The 23,265-nt window shown below is 38.7% G+C and overlaps 2 protein-coding genes and 1 long non-coding RNA gene across 5 annotated transcripts in view; 2 read left to right on the plus strand and 1 right to left on the minus strand.

Moving 5' to 3' along the window:
- The window catches only part of LOC144981102 (uncharacterized), a 61,835-nt gene extending 39,537 nt beyond the window's left edge, over window positions 1–22,298 (minus strand). The window contains exon 1 of one of the 2 annotated variants that reach the window (XR_013647009.1): window positions 22,179–22,273. This is a non-coding gene — a long non-coding RNA (uncharacterized LOC144981102). Of the gene's footprint in view, window positions 1–22,178 lie in introns of both variants that reach the window. The other variant, XR_013647008.1, reaches the window with a different exon arrangement.
- Window positions 1–23,265, plus strand: part of LOC144981101 (uncharacterized) — an 860,429-nt gene that overhangs the window by 826,752 nt on the left and 10,412 nt on the right. The window lies entirely within an intron of this gene.
- Window positions 1–23,265, plus strand: part of LOC144981100 (uncharacterized) — a 74,573-nt gene that overhangs the window by 6,877 nt on the left and 44,431 nt on the right. For both annotated transcript variants that reach the window (XM_078929227.1, XM_078929228.1), the window contains exon 3: window positions 16,575–17,000. In XM_078929227.1, the coding sequence (XP_078785353.1) occupies window positions 16,869–17,000 (132 nt within the window). In that variant the 5' untranslated portion in view covers window positions 16,575–16,868. The remainder of the gene's footprint in view (window positions 1–16,574; window positions 17,001–23,265) is intronic.

Below are 23,265 nucleotides of genomic sequence, written 5' to 3' on the forward strand. Positions count from 1 at the left end.
GTTTCTCCCTTTATCAACAAAACATGATGAATTGAAGATTACGTCTGTAGTGTTTCATTCATCCTGTTTTGTTGATAAAAGGGGAAACCCGAAACGTCCATTCGATCTGTTTTTGTTTATTAAATTGAAGCTTACATTCAATTTCACATTGTTATTTATTTCTTCGAGCTTCGAGAACAACATTTACATTATTGGTAACAACAAGAGATGAAGTGATAGGAAAGTGCCAGAAGCCAATAGAGAATAAAACATTTTCGCGGCGGTGATGGGGGTTTGAACCCGCGACCTTACTGGTACGACAACTCCGCCTGGTGAGAGCTATCCACGATCCCCCAAAAAGATCGTCTCTAACTCAGGTCATTATTAGAGCTCTCTCTCACCGACTACTTGAGATCGCGGGTCCAACCCACACAACCACCGCGAAGTTAGTTGGCCAGCAATTAAGCTTAATAGCCAATGTACATTATTGTTATAATGGACAATATTATGCGTTGGTTTGGAAGTAGTTCCATTACAACAATGAGCCCATAATTTATTGGGTTATAAGACCTACAAATCTGGGCGGGGACCTTTGACCTCCCGTGGTGGACAGCAGGAGGTCACTTGCTGGGGTCACTCTATCCCCTTGTATCCGTTTTCCGTTCATTTTTTTCAGCACTATGTTCATTCCGATTTAACACCAATTTGAGACGGTGGGTCGAATTTTTCATTAGTTTATTGAGATTATATGTGACCTATCGTCTCAAAACGGTATTAAGTCGGGATGATTGAGTTGCTGAAAATTGAATTTGTGGCCAGAAATATCAGACTTGCATTGAGTTTATTTATTTTTATCGAGGAGAATGAATATCAAATTTCATAGCGCTAAATACCAGTAATTCATAATTTTGACCAGTTTAGTTTTAATTTGACTTTTTAGCATTAGTTTCATCCCGACATAATACCGTTTTGATACGTTGGGTCACATTTTCATGACACCAATGAGACGATAACATAACATTTGGACAATCAGACGTGTAAATACGTTACAATAAGCCTGCCTACCCTCCAAGCAACACACATTTTACCCAACACGCTTCAACCGTCATGACGTCACTTCCCTCGTAATGACGCATGGTAACTTATGAAATATTTCTCCGACGAGCATAATAGCGTATTCAAAGGAAAAAAACCCAATAAAAATCTGATCATGTTTTGACTTTTACACATTCTGATCACAAAACATATGAAAAGTTCTAGCCAGCATGAAGAATAAAAAGTACAGATTTTCTTTGTTTAGAACCACGATGGCCACCGTTGCTGGGCGACGTGACATCAGACTATTGAATCCAAGTACAGCAGTATTAAATGTTAAACCCATTCTAATTACTCTGGATAAACTTGTATCTGAAAGTTTGACCAGAAAACTCGTCCTTCAAAGATCTACTACTACTACTACTACTACTACTACTGCTACTACTACTACTTCTACTACTACTTCTACTACTACTTCTACTACTACTGCTACTACTACTACTACTACTACTACTACTACTACTACTGCTACTACTGCTACTACTGCTACTACTACTACTACTACTACTACTACTACTACTACTACTATTACTATCGTGGCAAATGCTCTCAAACCTGGGAATTCGCCAAAATTTTAGATACGTGTTTTTTTTTCAGAGTATGGCAGCATAATTATTAACATTTGTGGCCCATCGTCTCAAAACGGTATTATGTCGGAACGAACCAGATGCTTAAAATCTTAATTAAATGTTAAACTGGTCAAAAATTTTAATTGTTAGCATTATCACCCTAAAATATGGTATCCATTTTCCTCAATAAAACATACAAACTCAACACAAGTCTGATTTTTCTGGCTATAAATTCAATTTTCAACATTTTAACCAACCCGACTTAATATCGTTTTGAGGCGAAGGGTCACATTTGGTTATCGCACTGTTAGAAACCATAATGTAGTTGATTAGACTTCTGGTTGTCAGTGCCAAAAAGGCGTATTTGAAACTTATAACACAAAGAGACATCGATATTGTTATTTTGAAAAGCTCTTTGACATGAATAAAGGAAAACAATCTAAATTTACTACTACTACTACTCCTACTCCTACTACTACTACTACTACTACTACTACTACTACTACTACTATTACTACTACTACTACTACTACAACTACTACTACTACAACTACTACTACAACTACTACTACAACTACTCCTACTACTATTACTACTACTACAACTACTACTACAACAACTACTACTACTATTACTACTACTACTACTACTACTACTACTACTACTGTAAAAACAAAAGACAACAATATTTATTAACCATTACATAACCTACCACAGTGCCCCCCCCCCCCCAACACACACACTATCTCTTTGTTTTCAATGTGTTTGATGTCAGCCCCTCCTCCCACATAACCATAACCTCATAACACACATTCCGCCGTACTCAGTAAAAAATATGCATATTAAATATTCTGGTCAGGAAACTTGCTCTTCAAATATCAATGATTAAATTGACCCTCATCTTGTCAAAAACTCTCAAACCTGGGACTTCTTTGATATCCTAGGTTTGAGGGTTTTTATCATGATGAGGATCATTTTAATCAATCGATATTTGAAGGATGATTTTTCTGGCCAAAATACATTATGAGTATGAGCACGTCGCATCATACCTATCAGGATGACAGAGCTGGGGCTTTACCTCGGACTCAACAAAGCGTTATACCAATAATAGCTTGTTTCGCTAGTTTCTCTCGTCTCTCGCTCACCGCCTCTCTCTCTCTCTCTCTCTCTCTCTCTCTCTCTCTCTCTCTCTCTCTTTCATATTTTCCTAACAGAACGTTTAGAGAGAGACTGTTCCCGTCAACAGTAGATTTGGTACTCTTATGACCTGTCTCGCCTTCCTTTGTCAAAGAGATTTGGGTGTTCAACGTAGCTAAACTTGTTCCTGTCCTATCTTCATTATTGTATTAATCTTTCTTACCCCCTTTGATTTAGGAGTGAGGGTCAGGGCAGGGCGGTCGTAAAATAAAAAGAAAAGAATAAAAGAGAAGATACAAACAAAAACCCTGTGACCTCCCTGGCATTCGATGCTATAATTATGGTGCGGAATCCGGTGTTGGCGTGACGTAGGATTAGGCGCAGTCATTTGTCTCCCTTGTTTCGGGATTTCTCTCCCCTTGTTGGGTTAAATCAAGAAACATAGATAGATAGATTTATGTTCAGAGAGTAGATGCTGATGATCGACGAACGACTTTTATGTGTGTGTGTGTGTGTGTGTGTGTGTGTGTGTGTGTTTGTGCGTGTGTGAAAATATTATTTTTTTCAAAAGGTACAAATCCCGCAGGATGAATACCTCCCCCCCCCCCCCCCCCCCCCCCCCCCCCCAATTTTACAGGAGAACCAAAATTAAAATGTGATCCATGGTGACAAAACAGTGTTATGTCTGGGTAGACCAGACACCAAAATGGGATTTTCAATAAAGTTATAATTAAAACAAGAGATAATTTGTGTCAGTGCATGACACAAAATATCAGTCGGAAGGTGAAAATTTTGGATTTGTATTTTTTTTAAATTTTCTGAAAGAATATGCTCACCAAAGCATTTAGATCTTTATTTGGAGTTAATCGGGTGATTTTTCATGAAGTTCTGGTCAGTTGTATGGGAAATGTATCCAGCAACTTTTCTCAAATTTCATACTTTTTCAACTTGACTAGCTGTAAAAATTATTTAGAAGTGAAATTAAGCTTTGATATTTCCCGAAGGTGTACAAAAAGGGTTGATTTAATCATTTATGACAAGAACTCATTTTTTATTTTTAAAAAACTGCCTTTCTAACTAAACTTGGCAATTTCTCAGTTCAAACCTTTTCACCATCCCACTGATTGTGTTATTCACTGTAACATTTATTATTATTAGTTCCTCGGGTTAAAATGACCAAAAACGTGAATTTTTACTTTTCGTCGGTGTAAGAAATTAAATTCATAAAACTTACAAGGCAGTTCACCGTGATTCACATGTTCCCCTAGCAGGCCATATAGACCCATATTTCCTTATGTTAGAGTACTAGTCGCCTGCTCGGCCGTCCTCTTTGGACTGACAATCTTACAATACTCGTCCGTCACTGCTTAAATGTAATCATAAAAATGTAACCAAAGTCTTAGAAGAGGGGAGAAAAGTGTGATGTAAAAAACAAAAAAAAAACAAAACCAAAAACAAAAAATACCCCCCAAAAACTGGTTCCAATTTCATTGGAAGTGTAAAACTCTTCCTGAGGACTGGATGTATGACTTGTGTAATTGCTCTTCTGGTGTCAGAGTGATGGTTTCTTATTTTCTAGTCTAAATAAATGAGCTTGAGCTTTTTATATAGCGCAATATCCACTAAATGTGCTCCAAGAGCTTTACAAATAGCAACACGTAAGATGTAGAACGAGACATAACGCCTGTTAGTGTTAGACGATATTATTACAATTTTTTCCGCTGTTGACGGCCAGGTACTCATTTTACACCTGAGTACGGTGAGAGAATGTGAGGAAAGAGCCTTTTCCAAGGACTCAACTATGCGCCGAGCGCGAGGCTCGAACCCAGGACCTTCCGATCCGAAAGCGAGTGTCATACCACAAGACCACATAGCCGCACATATATGCTGGTCGTCAATAATAATAATAATAATAATAATAATAATAATAATAATAATAATAATAATAGATCTTTATTGTCCATAAATATGGCATGTTGTCATTTAGTTACACATGTTATAACGTTATATGATAACTATAACATTGTACAGATATTTCACTCCTACTTATTCTCTCTCTCTCACTCTCTCTCTCTCTCTCTCACTCTCTCTCTCTCTCATTCACTCACTCTCTCCCCCCCTCTCTCTCTCTCTCTCTCTCTCTCTCCCTCTCTCTCTCTCTCTCTCTCACTCTTCCTCTCTTTCTTTCAGATCATCTATCCTCGCTCTTTTACGCTCCGTATTCCTAAAAGAATATGCCCATACATCCTGCTACCATCAACCGGGGTTACTTAGGCCATCCGGGGTTACTTAGGCCATCCGGGGTTACTTAGGCCATCCGGGGTTACTTAGGCCATCCAGGGTTACTTAGGCCACTTAGTAGAATAAAAAAGGTTGCTTTAAAAAAAGTTAAATTAATAAGTGCTTATTAGAACAATTAGGTTCTAATTATTTAAAAGATAAAAGCTACATGTAATTTATCTTTTAAAATAAGCAATCTTGTTTTCAGTAAGTGGCCTAAGTTACCCCGGGTGGCCTAAGTAGCCCCAGTTCACGGTACTGAAATAGTTCTGCCTCCGACCTTTATGTAACCTATTCATTATTATTAGTCAACCGAAGGTCTGGTTACATACAGAACAGAATCCAAAGGTATTAGGAACCAGGAGAGTGGAGGGTTTGTCGTCACGACTTATCTTCCCTATTATGACTGTAAATTCAATTTTAGCATCTATACATATATATATATATATATATATATATATATATATATATATATATATATATATATATATATATATATATATATATATATATATATACCACCCCGACAAAATACCGATTTGAGACAATTGGTCACAATTTTTTTCTTTTAAAAAAGACACCCCACCCCCATCCTCTTCCAGTGGCGTGGCATGCTTACAGTATTAGATGGTGCCAGAATCAGAAGAAAATGACTTAAAACATGCTATATTTGTAAATATAAAAGAAAGAAAAAAAATAAATAAAGGCTTAGATACTCAAATTAAAAAAAAAATTAATGTTGTAATTCATTTTTAAAAGATGGAGCGGTGCCAGGCACCAAATCAACCACCCCCCCCCCCATTTTTCTGGATTTTGCGTGGAATACGTGGAAACACCTGTTTAATTATATTTTTTCTTGCCTGAAAAGGGGTTTTGATGACGTGTGGTTACTTCGATGCAGATCTGATTTCCCCACAATGTTATGGTCCCATTGTTGTCATGGAAAATACATACATAAATACTATCAGTAGTCGGTGAGAGAGAGAGAGAGAGAGAGAGAGAGAGAGAGAGAGAGAGAGAGAGAGAGAGAGAGAGAGCTCTAGAAATGAATTAGCAATGACTATCCCGCACAAATCTTTGGGCCTCTTTTTCGCTCACGAAGTGCCCAAATTCGCGACAAAATATGGGACGAAGCCGTTTGGTATATGCTATTTTAAAAAATTAATTACGACGCTGTTTATCGATGAATATGACTGAAAGTTGGCACACAGTTAGAAAAAAGGTCATTTTAGATTATGTCAAGCGACAAAACTCGTACGATTACCAGAAGACCGTTAAAAATAGATGTTTACTCTTTGGAGTAAAATATTTCTAAAACTACCGGGCGTGTAGGTTTTGTCGCTGACAAGGTAATACATGAACATTTCTTCTTTTAGGTTGTAAAATTTCATATGAATATGACGAGTACTTTTCCCGTATTTTTCAAAACACCATCCTAATTTGTTATTCATTTGTAAAAGACAAAACCATTTTGCCTACAGCCCGAATCACAAGTTCAAAACGATTTGGCACCAAACAGCGGCTGAGCGAGTCGTGGCAAAGCGCTTTCTGATTGGTTGACCTCGTTTTAAAGTTCATGACTAGTCAAAATGTCTGCGCGGTCTCACTGGCCACTGGCAGAGGGGTGTTCATCGTCTGCCATTGCGTTTGGGTTCAATAAACAGCTGATAATTTGACTGTTTACAAGCATTTAAGAAATTATAATGCTAAAAGTTTTCGATTGTAATATGATCTACAATCTCAGCATGGGTTTAATTATTGTGTTCCAAGTCACATTCTATCAGTAACCTTTGTCCCCTTGTCCAATTTCTCTTTTCCTTCTATATTTCTTTTGTTTACGTACGCAATCTCTCTCTCTCTCTCTCTCTCTCTCTCTCTCTCTCTCTCTCTCTCTCTCTCTCTCTCTCTCTCTCTGTGTGTGTGTGTTTGTGTGTGTGTGTTCATATATAAGTTAGAACTCTTCTAATGTTTTCATCATATTCTCTATCAAATTTGCCATAACATTGCCAAATTTCAATCTTTTAATCCACTTATTACGCAAGATACAACCAAAGGTCTAAAAAAAATGCCGAAAAAGCGTCCCATATTTTCGCGTTTTTTTTCCTCTTTGCGGGTCATCCAAATAAATGACACCTTTGAAACTGCATAGCTTGTTTATTTATGAATGGATTTTCAAAATTCAAAAACATTTTTACTCAGTGGAGATAGGGCTTTGATTTCAGACAAAAATTTTCCTCAAAAAGAGAAAAAAACATTTTTCATAGTCATTGCTAAATGAATGACTTGAGTTTGATACAAATATTTTTGTGTTCGTGGATAGCTCATACGGTAGAGTCACGCTCTCACCGGCCAGGCGGAGCTGTCGTACCAATAAGGTCGCAGGTTCAAACCCCATCACCGCCGCTAAAATTTTTTTATTCTCTATTGTCTTCTGACTCTTTTCCACTCACTTCATCTCTTGTTGTTACCAACATAAGTGCCTGCTCCACTCACTTTTCTGAATTAAAAATACTATCAAACCAACGCAAAATATTGTCCATTTCAACGTTTAACCGTAGCCATCGTCAACTTATAGATAGAACGAAGATGACGTCACTCAAGCCTTTGTTATTGTATTTTGCCATCCGCGTTTGTGGGTGATTCTCACTAAATTGTATTACCCCGACTATAAAAGTTCATGATTACACAATGTTTTGTGTGTTGGTCCGTTATACTTCCGGATGGCAATGTTATGAGCTTCTTAGCCAAGCGCTTATAGCCCGACATTGACCAAAAAATGACGCCAAAAGACGGGTCTTTTGCCACAAAAGAAAACAAATCGTGAGTTGTATTCAATAGTTCAACCAATGAAATAACTTGTTTCCTTGAGCTCTACTAACGACAACTCACTAGACGGTGCAAAAACCAAATAATGACGTCAAACTGCCAGTCCTTTTGGATTTCAGTGTCAGGCTATAGATAGTATGCAGATGACGTCACTCAGGCCTTTGTTATTGTTTTTGCCATCCGCGTTTGTGAGTTGTTCTCACTAAACTGTATTAACCAGACTATAAAAGTTCATGGTTACACAGAGTTTGTGTGTTGGTCCGTTTTACTTCCGGATGGCAATGTTGTGAACTTCTTGGCCAAGTGCATACTATCTATAACTTAACGATGGCTACGGTTTAACCGTATTATTATTATTATTATTATTATTATCATTATCATTATCATTATTATTATTATCATTATCATTATCATTATTATCATTATCATTATCATTATCATTATTATCATTATCATTATCATTATTATTATTATTGTTATTATTATTATTATTATTATTATTATTATTATTATTATTATTATTATTATTATTATTATTATTATTATTATTATTATTATTATCATTATCATTATCATTACCATTCTTCTTCTTCTTCTTCTTCTTCTTCTTCTTCTTATTATTATTATTATTATTATTATTGTTATTATTGTTATTATTGTTATCATTACTACTACTATTATTATTATTATTATCATTATTATTAATATTATTATTATTATTATTATTATTATTATTATTATTATTATTATTATTATCATTATTATTGTGATCCACTATCAGACCTGAATAGTATAAAATGTATACGACGACTCTAGCTTATTACGGCTTGGGACGATTCGTCACATATTATATAGATTATTAAATTGATTTAACAAAATGTTACAAATCGGCTTTAAGCTGTATCTATTACATCGGGGTAAGCGTAATGTTTTAAATCAAATTCTAAGCTCAATATGGCAGAAAATTTGTGAAGTCACACTTTCTATTATTCAGTATTCAGGTTCCAAAATCATTGGAAGTGTGTATGTAACTAGTCATTCGGAGGCTAAGAATGAATAGGTTACACAGTGAATAGGGTTCAGTAGTTTGATGTCACGCCGCCAGGCAACGGCGGCCATCTTGGTTCTAAACAAAGAAAACCATTACTTTTTATTCTTTATGCTGGCTAGAACTTTTCATTCACTTTTCATATGCCTTTTGATCAGAATGTGTAAAAGTCAAAACATGATCAAATTTATGTGTTTTTTTTCCTCTGTAAGCGTTTTTATGCTAGCCGGAGAAATATTTCATACGGGCGTCCGCCATTGTTCCGATAGTTTAGAGCCAGTGTTACTAAGTTACCATGCGTCATTAGGAAGGAAGTGACGTTACGACTGTTGAAGAGTATTATTTTAGTATCAGGATGTATAGATAGTATGCGCTTGGCTAAGGAGTTCACAACATTGCCATCCGGAAGTATAACGGACCAACATACAAAACTAGTTGTAACTATGAGCTTTTATAGTCTGGTTAATACAGTTTAGTGAGAATTACTCATAAACGCGGATGGCAAAAACAAACAAAACAAAAACAAAAACAATAACAAAGACCTGTGTGACGTCAACTTCGAACTATCTATACACGGAAATGTCATGGCATGTTGATGTACTAGAGCCAAGTTTGTAAAGCGCTTTGAGCACATTTAGTGGCTATTGGCAAGCTAAAAAATTCTGAAAAAAAAAAAAAATTAAATACATGATTAAAAAAAAAATCGCTCATAATCCTATATAAATTTTATTCAAGTTTCATTTAATTTCGCCGATTGGGTAGAAAATTCGTGACGTCACGCCTTCTATTTTCCCGGTCCTAAACTCCTTGGAAGTGTGTATGTAACCAGCTCTTATGACGACGAATGATGAATAGGTTATATAATGATAAGGTGGCATAACTATTTTAGTAGCAGGATGTAGAGGCAGATTTTTTTAGGACTACGGGACGTAAAAGAGCGAGGATGGATGATCTTTATTAACGACCAGCATAATATTTTTTACAAAGATGCATGACTCTAAAACTTGAAGATAAATCATTAGACAAGGTATGTATTCAGTCCTCCGGAAGGGTAGTTTTACACTTCCAATGAGATTGGAACCAGATTTTTGAGACCGCACTTTTGTTCCTTATTATTTATTACTCAGGAATGTAACTATTCCACCATTTTTACAAATCACATACAATATTGTGCGGCTATGCGGTCTTTCGGATCGGAAGGTCCTGGGTTCGAGCCTCGCTCGCTCGGCGGATAGTTGAGTCCTTGGAAAAGGCTCTTTACTCACATTCTCTCACCGTTCTCAGGTGTAAAATGAGTACATGGCCGTTAACAGCGTTGTCTCTGTCGGTAAAAAAAAAAATGTAATATCGCCTAACGGCGTCATGTGTCATTCTTCATGTTACGTGTTGCTGTTGGTCAGGGACCCTTTGTAAAGCGCTTTGAGCACGTTTAATGGATATTGCGCTATATATATAAAAAGCTAAAAAAGAAAAAAAAGCTCAATATCCTAATAATAATAATAATAATAATAATAATAATAATAATAATATAATAATAATAATGATAATAGTAATAATAATAATAGTAATAATAATAATAGTAATAATAATAATAATAATAATAATAATAATAATAATAATAATAATAATAATAATGATAATAATGATGATGATGATGATAATAATAATAATAATAATAGTAATAATAATATAATAATAATAATAATAATAATAATAATAATAATAATAATAATAATAATAATAATAATAATAAAAATGATGATGATATAATAATAATAATAATAATAATAATAAATAATAATAAAATAATAATATAATAATAATAATAATAATAATAATAATAATAATAATAATAATAATAATAATAATAATAATAATAATAATAATAATAATATCCGGTCCCCACCGCTTACTTACTGACTGACTGACAAAGGTTAAGGACTGAAACGTTTGTGGTTTATGACGACTTCGTCACCTCTGACGATTAGATCGGCATGTGTCAGGTTTGATTGGTGTTGATGACGAGGATAGCAGGATAGCGTGTTGTGTCTTGCTTGTCGTACAAGACCGGGCGACACGATCGTTACATCAACTTGGAGGAGATCCATCCCGCTATTTGTAAAGCGTTTTGAGCACGTTTAGTAGATATTGCGCTATAGATAGTATGCGCTTGGCTAAGAAGCTCATAACATTGCCATCCGGAAGTAGAACGGACCAACACACAAAACCGTGTGTATCCATGATCGTTTATAGTCAGGTTAATACTGTTTAGTGAGAATTACTCATAATCGCGGATGGCAAAAAAACAATAACGAAGACCTGCGTGACGTCATCTTCGAACTATCTATATTAAAAAGAAATATTTTTAAGATCATATCCGGTCTCCACTTTACTGACTGACAAAGGTTAAGGACTGAAACGTTTGTGGTTTATGACGACTTTGTCACCTCCGACGATTAGATCGGCATGTGTCAGGTCTGTTTGTTTGATTGGTGTTGATGACGAGGCAGGATAGCAGGCTGGCGTGTTGTGTTGTCTTCCTTGTCGTACAAGACCGGGCGACACGATCGTTACATCAACATGGAGTGGAGGAGATCCATCCATCCCGCTATTTGCAGGCACCGCAATCATAATAGACTAGTGGTAGTGTAGATAGTACCTGACACGTCAAGGCCAAACACCAAACAACTATCAATCACCTTCCTCAGCTCGCCAGCCAGTCCCCCCTCGTGGATCTTTACCTTGCAGTTGGTGAGGGGGCTTGAGGCACACGGGAGGGCAAAGGTGTAAACCCCGGTCGACCGTCACGAGACCATCCCGGGTATCGAGCCAACGAGCCACATGAGCTGCTCGCCCCGGTGTGTGACTAAATTTGATCCAAACCCGGTGCCCGAATAGCAGCCCTATCCCGGGCGCCACACTATTGTCCTTATGTCGAGTCCCAATCAGTCCCGCCAATGGCGAAGCGGTCTGCCGCCTAGCCAAATAATACCGCGTTCGTGTCGCCAGGGTCGTCGGCACGTCCGAGAAAAAAGCAAACGTCCCATGCATCAATCGATTCGCGGCCTGCCGATCGGAAAATGCGACGGCGGGGATGGCGAGCTGACGCGTATATTGTCCCTGAACGTCGAGAGCCAGAGTATGGCAAAAAATGAGCTTTTATCAAAGCTATTGGCCGTTCATTGCGTAGATATCCTCCTGTTACAGGAGACCCACCTTTATTCAGGCGCGCAATCATCCCGATTCCAGATCCCAGGCTATACGGTGGTCCAACGCGAGGACACCTCGAGGCTCAAAGGAGGGGTTAGCGTTTACGCTAAAGAGCCATCGAAGGTAAGGGTCATTGAGAGCGTAACGGACAGCAATGGGGTGAACCGAATTTCCGTGGAAGTAGGTGAACTGTGTTTGCATAATATTTACAAACCACCTAGAGCGACTTGGACTACACCACCGGTACCGGTGGTCAGCCATCCTTCCATCTGTCTGGGAGACTTTAATAGCCACCATCACGAATGGGGCTACCGAGACTGCAACGAGGCAGGAAGACAACTCCGCTCATGGATGGACTGTAATGATCTACACCTAGTGTACGATCCTACAGCCAAGGGTACCTTCCGGGGTACCCGCCATAAGAAGGAGTATACTCCAGACCTCACCCTCGTAACGAAAGGCGCGAATGGTGAACCGCTGCAGGTGAAGCGGACAGTCCTCGGGGACTTTCCGCATAGCCAGCACAGGCCGGTTCTTGTCACAGCTGGGGTACAATACCGAGGGTGCAGTCTCTCCCACTTTGCAGATGGAATTTCAGGAAGGCTGACTGGGAGGAATTCAGTTCCTATATCGAGCAGGTCTGCCCTGCCATTCCTCCCAAGTCCAAGAATATAACCAGATTTAGTAGGCTACTGGTTAAGAGCGCTCAACGCTCTATTCCACGGGGCAAACGGAAATTCTACACCCCTTGCTGGACAGCAGAGTCGGAAGAGCTGTACCGAGAGTACCAGCAGACCCAGTCCCAGGACACAGCCGATAGACTACTTCAGTCTCTGGCAGAGGGAAGGAAGCAACGGTGGCAGGAGACCGTGGAAAGTCTCGACTTTACACACTCCAGCCGCCACGCTTGGCGTTTGATAAAGAAATTGGACCCAGATCGGAATTTCGCGAAGGCTGCACCGGAATGCGAGGCAGACACAATTGCCAAGAATATTAAGAACTGTAGTAAGCGGGTCCCTAATCAGGCTTTTGAGCGCGGTGTCCGCAAGGCGTACCGTACGATCTTGGACTCGCTACCTGCGGAGGAGTCGGACTGGACGGCCCCGTTCAGTCCCCGAGAAGTGGGTGCAGCCATTAGCGAAGTAAAGAACGGCAAAGCAGCAGGGATAGATGGTGTATATCCCGATATGGTGACGCATCTGGGCCCCAGGGCACGGGCCTGGCTAGCAGAGGCAATGTCTGACGTCCTTGCAAAAGGAAAGCTTCCACAAGTGTGGAAGCACGCGAAGATAGTTGCCATCCTGAAGCCAGGGAAGCCGGCGAAGGAGGCAGACAGTTACAGACCCATATCGCTGCTGAGCTGTCTTTACAAATTGTTGGAGCGTGTTCTATTAAACCGATGGGGGCCGGTCCTAGACGCTGCCCTGCCACCTGAGCAGGCAGGCTTCAGGAAGGGAGGTGCACCACGGAGTAGGTCATTGCCCTTACAGAGCATATTGAGCACGGGTTCGAGAGAAAACAGCAAACAGGTGCTGTGTTTATAGACCTATCAGCGGCGTACGATACGGTCTGGTGCGATGGGTTAATGCTCAAACTTGCAAAAATCATAAGGTGCAAAAAGACCTTGAAGTTGTTCTCTTCGATCTTAGGGGAAAGGCAATTCCACGTCGCGCTGGGAGACGTCACGAGCAAAGTAAGGAAATTGAAGAATGGGGTCCCTCAGGGTCGGTACTTGCGCCAATGTTGTTTAACGTTTACATTAGCGATATGCCGAACACTTCCTCCCTGAGGCTGGGATACGCAGACGACTGGGCACTCGTTACTCAGAGTAAAGTGTGGACCCGTCTCGAGAGCGTACTCAGCGAGGACGTCACCAGACTCAAATCCTACTTTGACAAGTGGTACCTGAAGATGAACACTTCAAAAACCGTGGCCACTGCATTTCACTTATGCAGTGGTTGGCACACCCGTAAACTGAATGTCCTAGTCGGGGACCAGCCACTCCCATATGAGCCGCGTCCAAAATATTTAGGGGTGACGTTGGATCGCAGCCTTACCTATCGGGTTAATCTCGAAGGGTTGCCCGGAAGATAGAGAAACGCAACAGTCTTCTGAGGAAGCTGGCGGGATCGACTTGGGGCGCTAGCCAAGCGCTCCTGAGAACATCCGCCTTGGCACTATGCTATTCCACCGCGGTGTATTGCGCTCCAGTGTGGGGTAGAAGCAGAAACGTTGAGAAGGTGGATGTAAAACTTCGCAAGTCTATGCACATAGTGTCGGGAACGCTAGCAACAACCCCTAGAGAATGGGGCCCGATCATGGCAGCGATCCAGCCCCCCGATGTCCGGAGGGAGACCATTACGGGAAACTGGCTGAGTAAGATCAAAGAGAGAGGGAATGGGGATACCCCTCTCATGCGCATAATGAACGGTGCCCCCGTTTCGAGCCGAAATAAGTCCCGGCAACCCTTGTACGCAGAATCCCTGACTACGGACAGAGCTGCACATACGATGGAAGTCGGTTTGGACGAATTCAATCCCTCGTGGGGGCGGGGACCTACACTCCTCTAAGCTTGGTGAGAAGTTGCCAGGCTTTGATACCAGTAAGAGGAGACACTGGGTAGCTGCGAATCGGCTTCGGTCGAGGAGCTGCCTAACGGCCGGTGCGTTACATCAGTGGGGTCTAACTTCCTGTCCAATATGTCCACGCTGTGGACAAGAACCCGAAACGGCAGAGCATCTAGTCGAAAGATGTGTTGTGACGATGCTACCAGGCGGGTTCGCGACGGTGCACGAATGCGGACCGGACTTTGCTGATTGGGTCGATCGTCATAACATAATAGTGTGAACCATAAGAAGCTGCTGCCAGCCAGTCAGGCAGTCAGCCAGATTTGTGTTCCAACTGCGAGCGCTATCAGTGTGTTTCTTTTCTTTTTTCTTTTTTTTTTTTTTCTTGTTTTTGTTTTTTGTTGGAAATTTTTTTATTTTTGTCTCTTTTTTTAGACCTCAAATTTTCAATTTTTGTGTTTGTTGTTGGCGTTTTATTTATTTTTTTTGTTGTCATTTTTTAATAAAGGTTTTTTTTGTTTGTTTTCCTGTTTTTTTTTTTGGGGGGGGGGGTGGTTCTTTGTTTTTGTTTTTTGGTCTTTTTGGGGTTTTTTTGGTATCATTATTTGTTATTCATTTGTTGACCGTCGTCACAAAACGGTATTATGTCGGAATCCGGAATGTATCCGTGGATTTAGAATGGAAATTATGAGAAATATAATAAGAAACACCTTCTATCACCTGAGCTAGCCAGTTAGCCAGACGTCTGTTCCACCAGCGAGCGCTATCAGTGCGTTTTTTTCTTTTTGGGGGGGGGGCGGGGGGGGGGAAGTATCATTCTTCGTTATCTATAATTTGTGACCCATCGTCTCAAACCGGTATTGTGTCGGAATGGAGCAAACTCCGAAAACTTGAACTCGAGCTTTTATCTATTTTTAAATACAGCGCAGTGTCCACTAAACGTGTTCAAAGCCCTTTACAAGGGGTCCCTCGCGAACAGGAACACTTAACATGTAGGACGAGACATGACGCCTGTTAGACGATATAACAATTTTTTTTTTTAATTTTCGGACAGAGGCAACGTTGTTAATGGCCAGGTACTCATTTTACACCTGAGTACGGTGAGAGAATGTGAGTAAAAGAGCCTTTTCCAAGGACTCAACTATGCGCCGTGTGGGACTCGAACCCAGGAGCCTCCGATCTGAAGTGGATTTTTTATTAAAATTATAAGAAAATCATCAATTTTTGAGTGTTTTTCAATGTAAGACTGTATTTATTCTCCACCATAAGAGAATAAAAATTAACATTGATTATCATATTTGTGACTGTAAAGTCAATTTCCATCACATTGTTTATCCTGACATAATACAATTTAGAGACGGCTGGTTACATTTTTCCTGTACAAATTTGAATTTTTAGATTAAAAAAAATAATTATGCCCTTCCGCCACGGCATCATAAGATATCGTCGCCTAGGCATTCCACGAAGGAATATAAAAAATCCATCAAATAGGATGTCTGATGTCAACAGGAATCACCCATGTTGTCCAAGTGAGCAAAATTGGGGGTTAATAATCTTTCTCAAGGGGAAAAAAAACGAAAGTGCCTGAAGCGGGGCTCGAACCCGGGACCTTTCGGGTCACCCTGCAATCCCTTAACTACTTGGCCACTTCGTTCCCCCCCCCCCCCTTACAAGAAGTATAATTTGGCTTTGCTAAATTAATTTTTAAAAAGAAGAATCATACACACGTGCGGACTCACACACACACACAGACACTGACACACACAAAAAGAATCAGCTAACTGAGTTTATGTATTTTACTTGACTTCACTTTACCCCCCACTAACCTCTCCTTTTTTTTTGCCTTCTTTAATCCTCTTCCAGAGTGACAAGCCAGTCCAGGAGTGATTCATCCAAACTCCTCGACCAAACCCAGAAATGACAACAGATGTGAAATCAATCAACTTTCAACACTAAACAGATGGCTGAACACACCGCCGACCAACAAGCTTTTTTCTTGACTCCTCAACGAGTCTTGCTCCACTAAGAACCGAACCCGGGAACTAGATCGACACCTAGATCTAGTTAGATATTTTGGAACCGCCATTTTGGGGAGAGGAGCTAAAAATAGCTACGTCCGTCTACGTCATCAGTTTTTGTGTGTGTCGAGACGCCGCCATGTTTGGGAATCGGAATCGAAGATATTATGACGTCACTGTCAAGATGGTTGTGCGTGTTTACGTCATCTTGTCTGTGTGTTGGTGGTGGGGAGTGGAATGCGGAAACGAGGATCCCAATGATATCAAACACGTGAGTATTTTATTTATACATCTAGGGAGTACAACCGTAGCCATCATTCTAAACAAAGAAAATTGGTACTTTTTATTCTTCATGCTGGCGATAAATTTACATAAGTCATGTGATCAGAATGTGTAAAAGTCAAAACATGATCAGATTTATAATGTTTTTCTCCTCTGGACACACTTTTATGCTCCTCGGAGAAATATTTCATAAGGGCGTCCATTACCATTCAAAGCATCTGGAAATCTTCGATCGCTCACTCGCATGTCGTATTCACCTCATTGATTGGTTTCCATCCCTCATACCCACGGCGTTTCATGTTAATTGGTTTGATTTTTTTTTGATGACGAAGGGCATGTACTCGAAACGTTTATCAAAAATATTGCAGCTGAAAATTGTAAAGATTTGTTTTTAAAAAAATAAAAAATACCGATGATTTTACCATTCAAAGCATCAGGAAATCTTCGATCGTTCACTTGAGCAAAGGGAAATAACTATGTAAATGCAAACGACAACACTTAGCTCTACACGATTGCTTCCCATGTTTTATTGCTTTTGTACTTTCGGAACCGGACAAATAGCAAATGAGAACAATAAATAATTTTGAAGTGCGGCTGAAGAAAATCATTTAGGTACATCAATTAAAAAAAATCAATTTCCCCAGCTATCCCTGAATGCAATTGTAAAAATTACTCGAACGTTCAAGTCATATTGTCGTTACTGATTTTTTTTCTTTTCATTTCACTGGCCAGTATTTTTTTTTTATATATAAAAGACTTTTTTAAAAACCTTGATTTTTTTATTGGGGGGGGGGGGGGGGGGGGGGGGGGGAGGGGTCCCGATAGCTCACTTGGTAGAGCACTTGCTTCACAATCAATGTGTAAACTTAAATGTTTATAGTCTGATTAATACAATTTTGTGAGAACTACTCATACAATTGGCTGGCAAAACAAAAACAAAAACAAAAACAAAAACAAAAACAAAACAAAACAATGTGACGTGTGTCAAAAATATTGCCACTGAAAAAGTCGAAAGACAAGAAAAAAGAAAGAAAAAAAAGATGTAATAATTTTTTTTTTAATGCAATTTATTTCACCATTAAAATCATTATAAACCCTTCAATCACCCCTTACCGATTTCTAAGCCAAGGGAAAAAACCGTGTAAATACGGAGGACCACGTCAAATTAATACACGATTGTGTCCCATGAATTGCTGGCTTTCCATATCGGACTGTCAAGGCAATGTACAATTATTTTCTATAGCGGCTGTTATCGGGCATTCCTGTCTTTAAAATTTCTTCCTTTTTTTTGGTCAACCGTCCTCAATGCATTTCAAAATAATATTACGCTAACTTTTAAACAAATTTTTCTTAATAATTAAAAAGAATTTGTTTAAATTTGAATTCTAAATTTTGAATAACAAGGTATTATGTTTAATTATTTTTTTTAGCATTAAAAAAAAAGATAACAAGAAGAAAAATAAAAACAACAACAACAACAAAAACAAGTAAAATAAAAACAACAACAACAACAAAAACAAGTAAAATAAAAACAACAACAACAACAAAAACAAGTAAAATAAAAACAACAACAACAAGAAAAACAAGTAAAATAAAAACAACAACAACAACAAAAACAAGTAAAATAAAAACAACAACAACAACAAAAACAAGTAAAATAAAAACAACAACAACAAGAAAAAACCCACAACCCCCCCCCCCCCCAAAATACAAACAAAAAAATAAAAAATAAAAAAAAAAACTAACAAAAAAATAAACCCAAAACCCCAAGAACAACAACTAACAATCAACCACTCCCTGCGTCCCCCTCCTCCGCCTCTTACACACACACATTGAAATGAACACCGTCAAACCATTGATAGGTTAGCGTTTGTAAACAATAAAGACGTTGAAGCAACATGCTCATAACATCCGACATTATTTTTTATGTTGACTGCTTCTTTTACCGACGAAGGGCACATCTCGAAACGTTTAACAAAAATACTGCCGCTGAAAAGTCCTTAAGACCTCTCCCCCCCCCCTTTTTTTTCTCCCAAAATGCTGTTTATTTTACCATTAAAATTATTATAAAACCTTCGATTGCTCCTTGCAATTTTTTTTAAGCCAAGGGAAACAACCATGTAAACATGATGGACCACGACAAGATATACACGATTGTGTCCCATGTTATCTTGTACTGTCAGTATCGGATGTCACGTATCGTACAATTTTGTATTACGGCCCCAATACAGCAATTTTTTTTTCAATTTCTCTTTTTTTTCAGCCGTCCAAAAATACATTTTTTAAAACAAAATCACGCTAAATTTTAAACTAATCATTCATTATTGAATTCTAAATTTGGATTGTAAGGAATATTATTAGCTAATGTTATCTTTCTATGTTTCTCTCTCTCTCTCTCTTTTGTTTTTTTGCATAGATACAATTAAAAAAAAGATAACATCAACAACAACAACAACAACAACAACAACAACAACAACAACAACAATAAAATCAACAACAACAGCATCTACAACAACAACCAATAAATATATCCCCCACACACAAACTTAAGTTAACACCGTATAGCCATTAGTTTCCGTATTTCAATATGTAAACAATGCCAACATCGCAGTCCTCGTACTTGGAACTCGTTTTCACGAGATGTTAAAGCATGGGACAGTTCACCAACAAGTCAAGCGAAGACCATCTATAGATAGTTCAAAGATGACGTTACTCAGGTCTTTGTTATTGTTTTTTGCCATCCGCGTTTATGAGTAATGCTCACTGAACTGTATTAACCCGACTATAAACGTTCATGGATACACACCGTTTTGTGTATTGGTCCGTTATACTTCCGGATGACAATGTTATGATTTCATAGCCAAGCGCATACTATCTGAAGTCTGGTTAATACAGTTTAGTGACAATTACTCATAAACATGGATGGCAAAAAAAAAACAACAACAAAGACCTGAGTAACGTCAACTTCGTTCTATCAATAGTTTTTACTGCCTTGGACACAGTCCGTGACAAACGCATTCCTTTTACAGCATCTCAATAATGGCAGCATAATACCGTTTAGAGGCGATGAGTCATGTAATATGTATACTTATTTGCAGGTCTGATAATCCAAATTACTATGGCCTCAATGGTGTAATGGAAATACTCCCAAACCAACGCAAAACCTTGTCTATGACAACAATATTATTAAATCAGGCCCATAAATGCGATCGGTTATCAGACCTGCAAATATGTGTACGTCGGTTAAACCAGATTAAGAAAAGTGACTTTTAAATCCAGTTAATCAGAAATATGACAATGGACGTTTTGACTTTTTTAAATAATTCAATTTGTAAAACAAACAGAAAATATGTTGGCACAAGTCTCAAATTATATCTGGCTAAATAAAACAAACAATATTCTCTGATTGATAAAAAAGACGGTAAGCAGTTATAGATAGATCGAAGTTGACGTCACTCCGGCCTTTGTTATTGTTTTTTGCCATCCGCGTTTATGAGTAATTCTCACTAACCTGTATTAACCAGACTATAAACGACCATGGTTACACATAGTTTTTTTTGTGTTGGTCCGTAATACTTCCGGATGGCAATTTTGTGAGCTTCTTAGTCAAGCGCATACCATCTATTGAAAGTCACCTCTTCAAATGTTCAAAACGACACGATGAATAACGAAAACAACAAACAGACAAACAAATAAACAAACAAACAAAAGGACATCCCATCAGCTTTGGATCATCCAAAATGGATAAAAACCAATCACCTTTATGAAAGACATTCATTGTCATTTTTTGTGTATGTGTTTGTCTCCATCAAATTCCCTACAACACCTCGCCCCTCCCCCCCCCCCCCCCCCCTCCCTTTACAGCCTCCAACCGAACTGTTATGCGACCTTTGACCCGGCATGTACACACGTCAAATGTTGACATTGATCACCTGACAACAAATGCTCGCTTTTACTTTCTCGATGCGATGATGATGTCTAATTGCTGGTGATTTTATCTGCCGAGGTATTTGTGTGAGTGTGTGTGTGTGTGTGTGTGTTTGTGTGTGTGTGTATGTGTCTTTATATATATATATATATATATAATTCGAAGATGACGTCACTCAGGTCTTTGTTATTGTTTTTTGCCATCCGCGTTTATGTGTAATGTTCACTGAACTGTTTTAACCCGACTATAAACGTTCATGGATACACACAGTTTTGTGTGTTGGTCCGTTATACTTCCGGATGGTAATGTTGTGAGCTTCTTAGCGAAGCGCATACTATCTATAGATAGAATGCGCTTGGCCAAGGAGTTCACAACATTGCCATCCGGAAGTATAACGGACCAACACACAAACTCTGTGTTACCATGAACTTTTATAGTCTGGTTAATACAGTTTAGTGAGAACAACTCACAAACGCGGATGGCAAAAACAATAACAAAGGCCTGAGTGACGTCATCTGCATACTATCTATATATATGAAGAGAGAAATAGATAGATAGATAGATAGATAGATAGATAGATAGATAGATAGAGATCACTTGAAACCGGGTTATACCAACATATTTAAAACAAATTAAAAGGCTTTTCTTCCATTGAAAATGGCTTTGATTGTGAAAAAAATAGTCCGTTTTTAAATATCAAAATCTAAAAAAATATATTTATTTCTGACACATTGTCACCCTTTGTGAGTTGTTATCACTAAATGGAAGCGATCTATATTTATGATTTCGTCCAATCGAGTCATCAATCACGTGATTGACCAAAGATAATGACCAATCGTAATGTTAGATCAAACTCTGTGAACACTTATCACTATGTGGGTCACTTTGATCACATTTTGCAATGTGACCAATGACCTCGAGCACATGGAAAGTTAATATCGATAGTATGCGTTTGGCTAAGAAGCTCACAACATTGCCATCCGGAAGTATAACGGACCAACACACAACCTATGTGTAACCATGAACTTTTATAGTCTGGTTTATACAGTTTAGTGAGAATTACTCATAAACGTGGATGGCAAAAACACAAACAAAGACCCAAGTGACGTCAACTTCATACTATCTATAGATCATGCCCATTGTATCAATCAGATTATAAACGTTATACCGGCTGGTGGAAGTTATAGTATATTGGCTAAACGCAAATCATCAACACATGGTACAGGACATGCGACTTACCTGGGACATTTTGACGACAGAACTGAGGCCATAACATAATAATATTTTAACTTTTGTCACTTTGGTGAAGTAAAAATTATGTTTACATAGGTAATTCAGTTTAATCTTATCCAATCCAATTCACGAATCAAGACTCACAAAGCATGTCTTCCAGTGACACACACACTTCAATGTTCAAGAATAAATTATCAATGCACAGTGAAGAGCTCCTTGGGGCGTGTAGAAAAATAAAAACTGAAAATGGTGTCTTGCAGTGGCCTTCGTAAAGTTATGGCCTGACACTGACCAAAAAATGACGTCAAAATGCCAGTCTTTTGGCATAAAATAAAACAAATCGTGAGTTGTATTCAATAGTTCAACCAATAGATAGTATGCAGATGACGTCACTCAGGCCTTTGTTATTGTTTTTGCCATCCGCGTTTGTGAGTTGTTCTCACTAAACTGTATTAACCAGACTATAAAAGTTCATGGTTACACAGAGTTTGTGTGTTGGTCCGTTATGCTTCCGGATGGCAATGTTGTGAACTCCTTGGCCAAGCGCATTCTATCTATAGGACCATTTATTTCCATGAGCACTACTAACGACAACTCACTAGGCGGTGCAACAACCAAATAATGACGTTAAAATGCCAGTCTTTTTGGGTTTCAGTGTCAGGCTATAATATCACGATGGCTCATGTCTTGCACGGATAACATGAAGCGTATTAATGCTACACGTTTAAGTACAATGCTCATAACAATGTGCCGACCAACACACTCACAACTATGGGTAACCTCATATTTTTATGGATAGAATGAAGTTGACGTCATACGGGTTTCTGTTATTGTTTTTTGCCAACCGCGTTTATGAGCAATTGGATTCAATAGTCTGATGTCACGTCGCTCAGCAACGGCGGCCATCGTGGTTCTAAACAAAGAAAATCGGTACTTTTTATTCTTCATGCTGGCTAGAAATTTTCATATGTCTTGTGATCAGAATGTGTAAAAGTCAAAACATGATCAGATTTATAATGTTTATTTTTTCCTCTGGATACGCTTTTATGCTCGTCGGAGAAATATTTCATAAGGGCGTCCGCCATTGTTCCGA

This window comes from Berghia stephanieae, chromosome 10 (genome assembly GCF_034508935.2).
Source record: "Berghia stephanieae isolate SIO BIC M18660-M18661 chromosome 10, UCSD_Bste_1.3, whole genome shotgun sequence".
NCBI classification, from domain to species: Eukaryota; Metazoa; Mollusca; class Gastropoda; order Nudibranchia; family Aeolidiidae; genus Berghia; species Berghia stephanieae.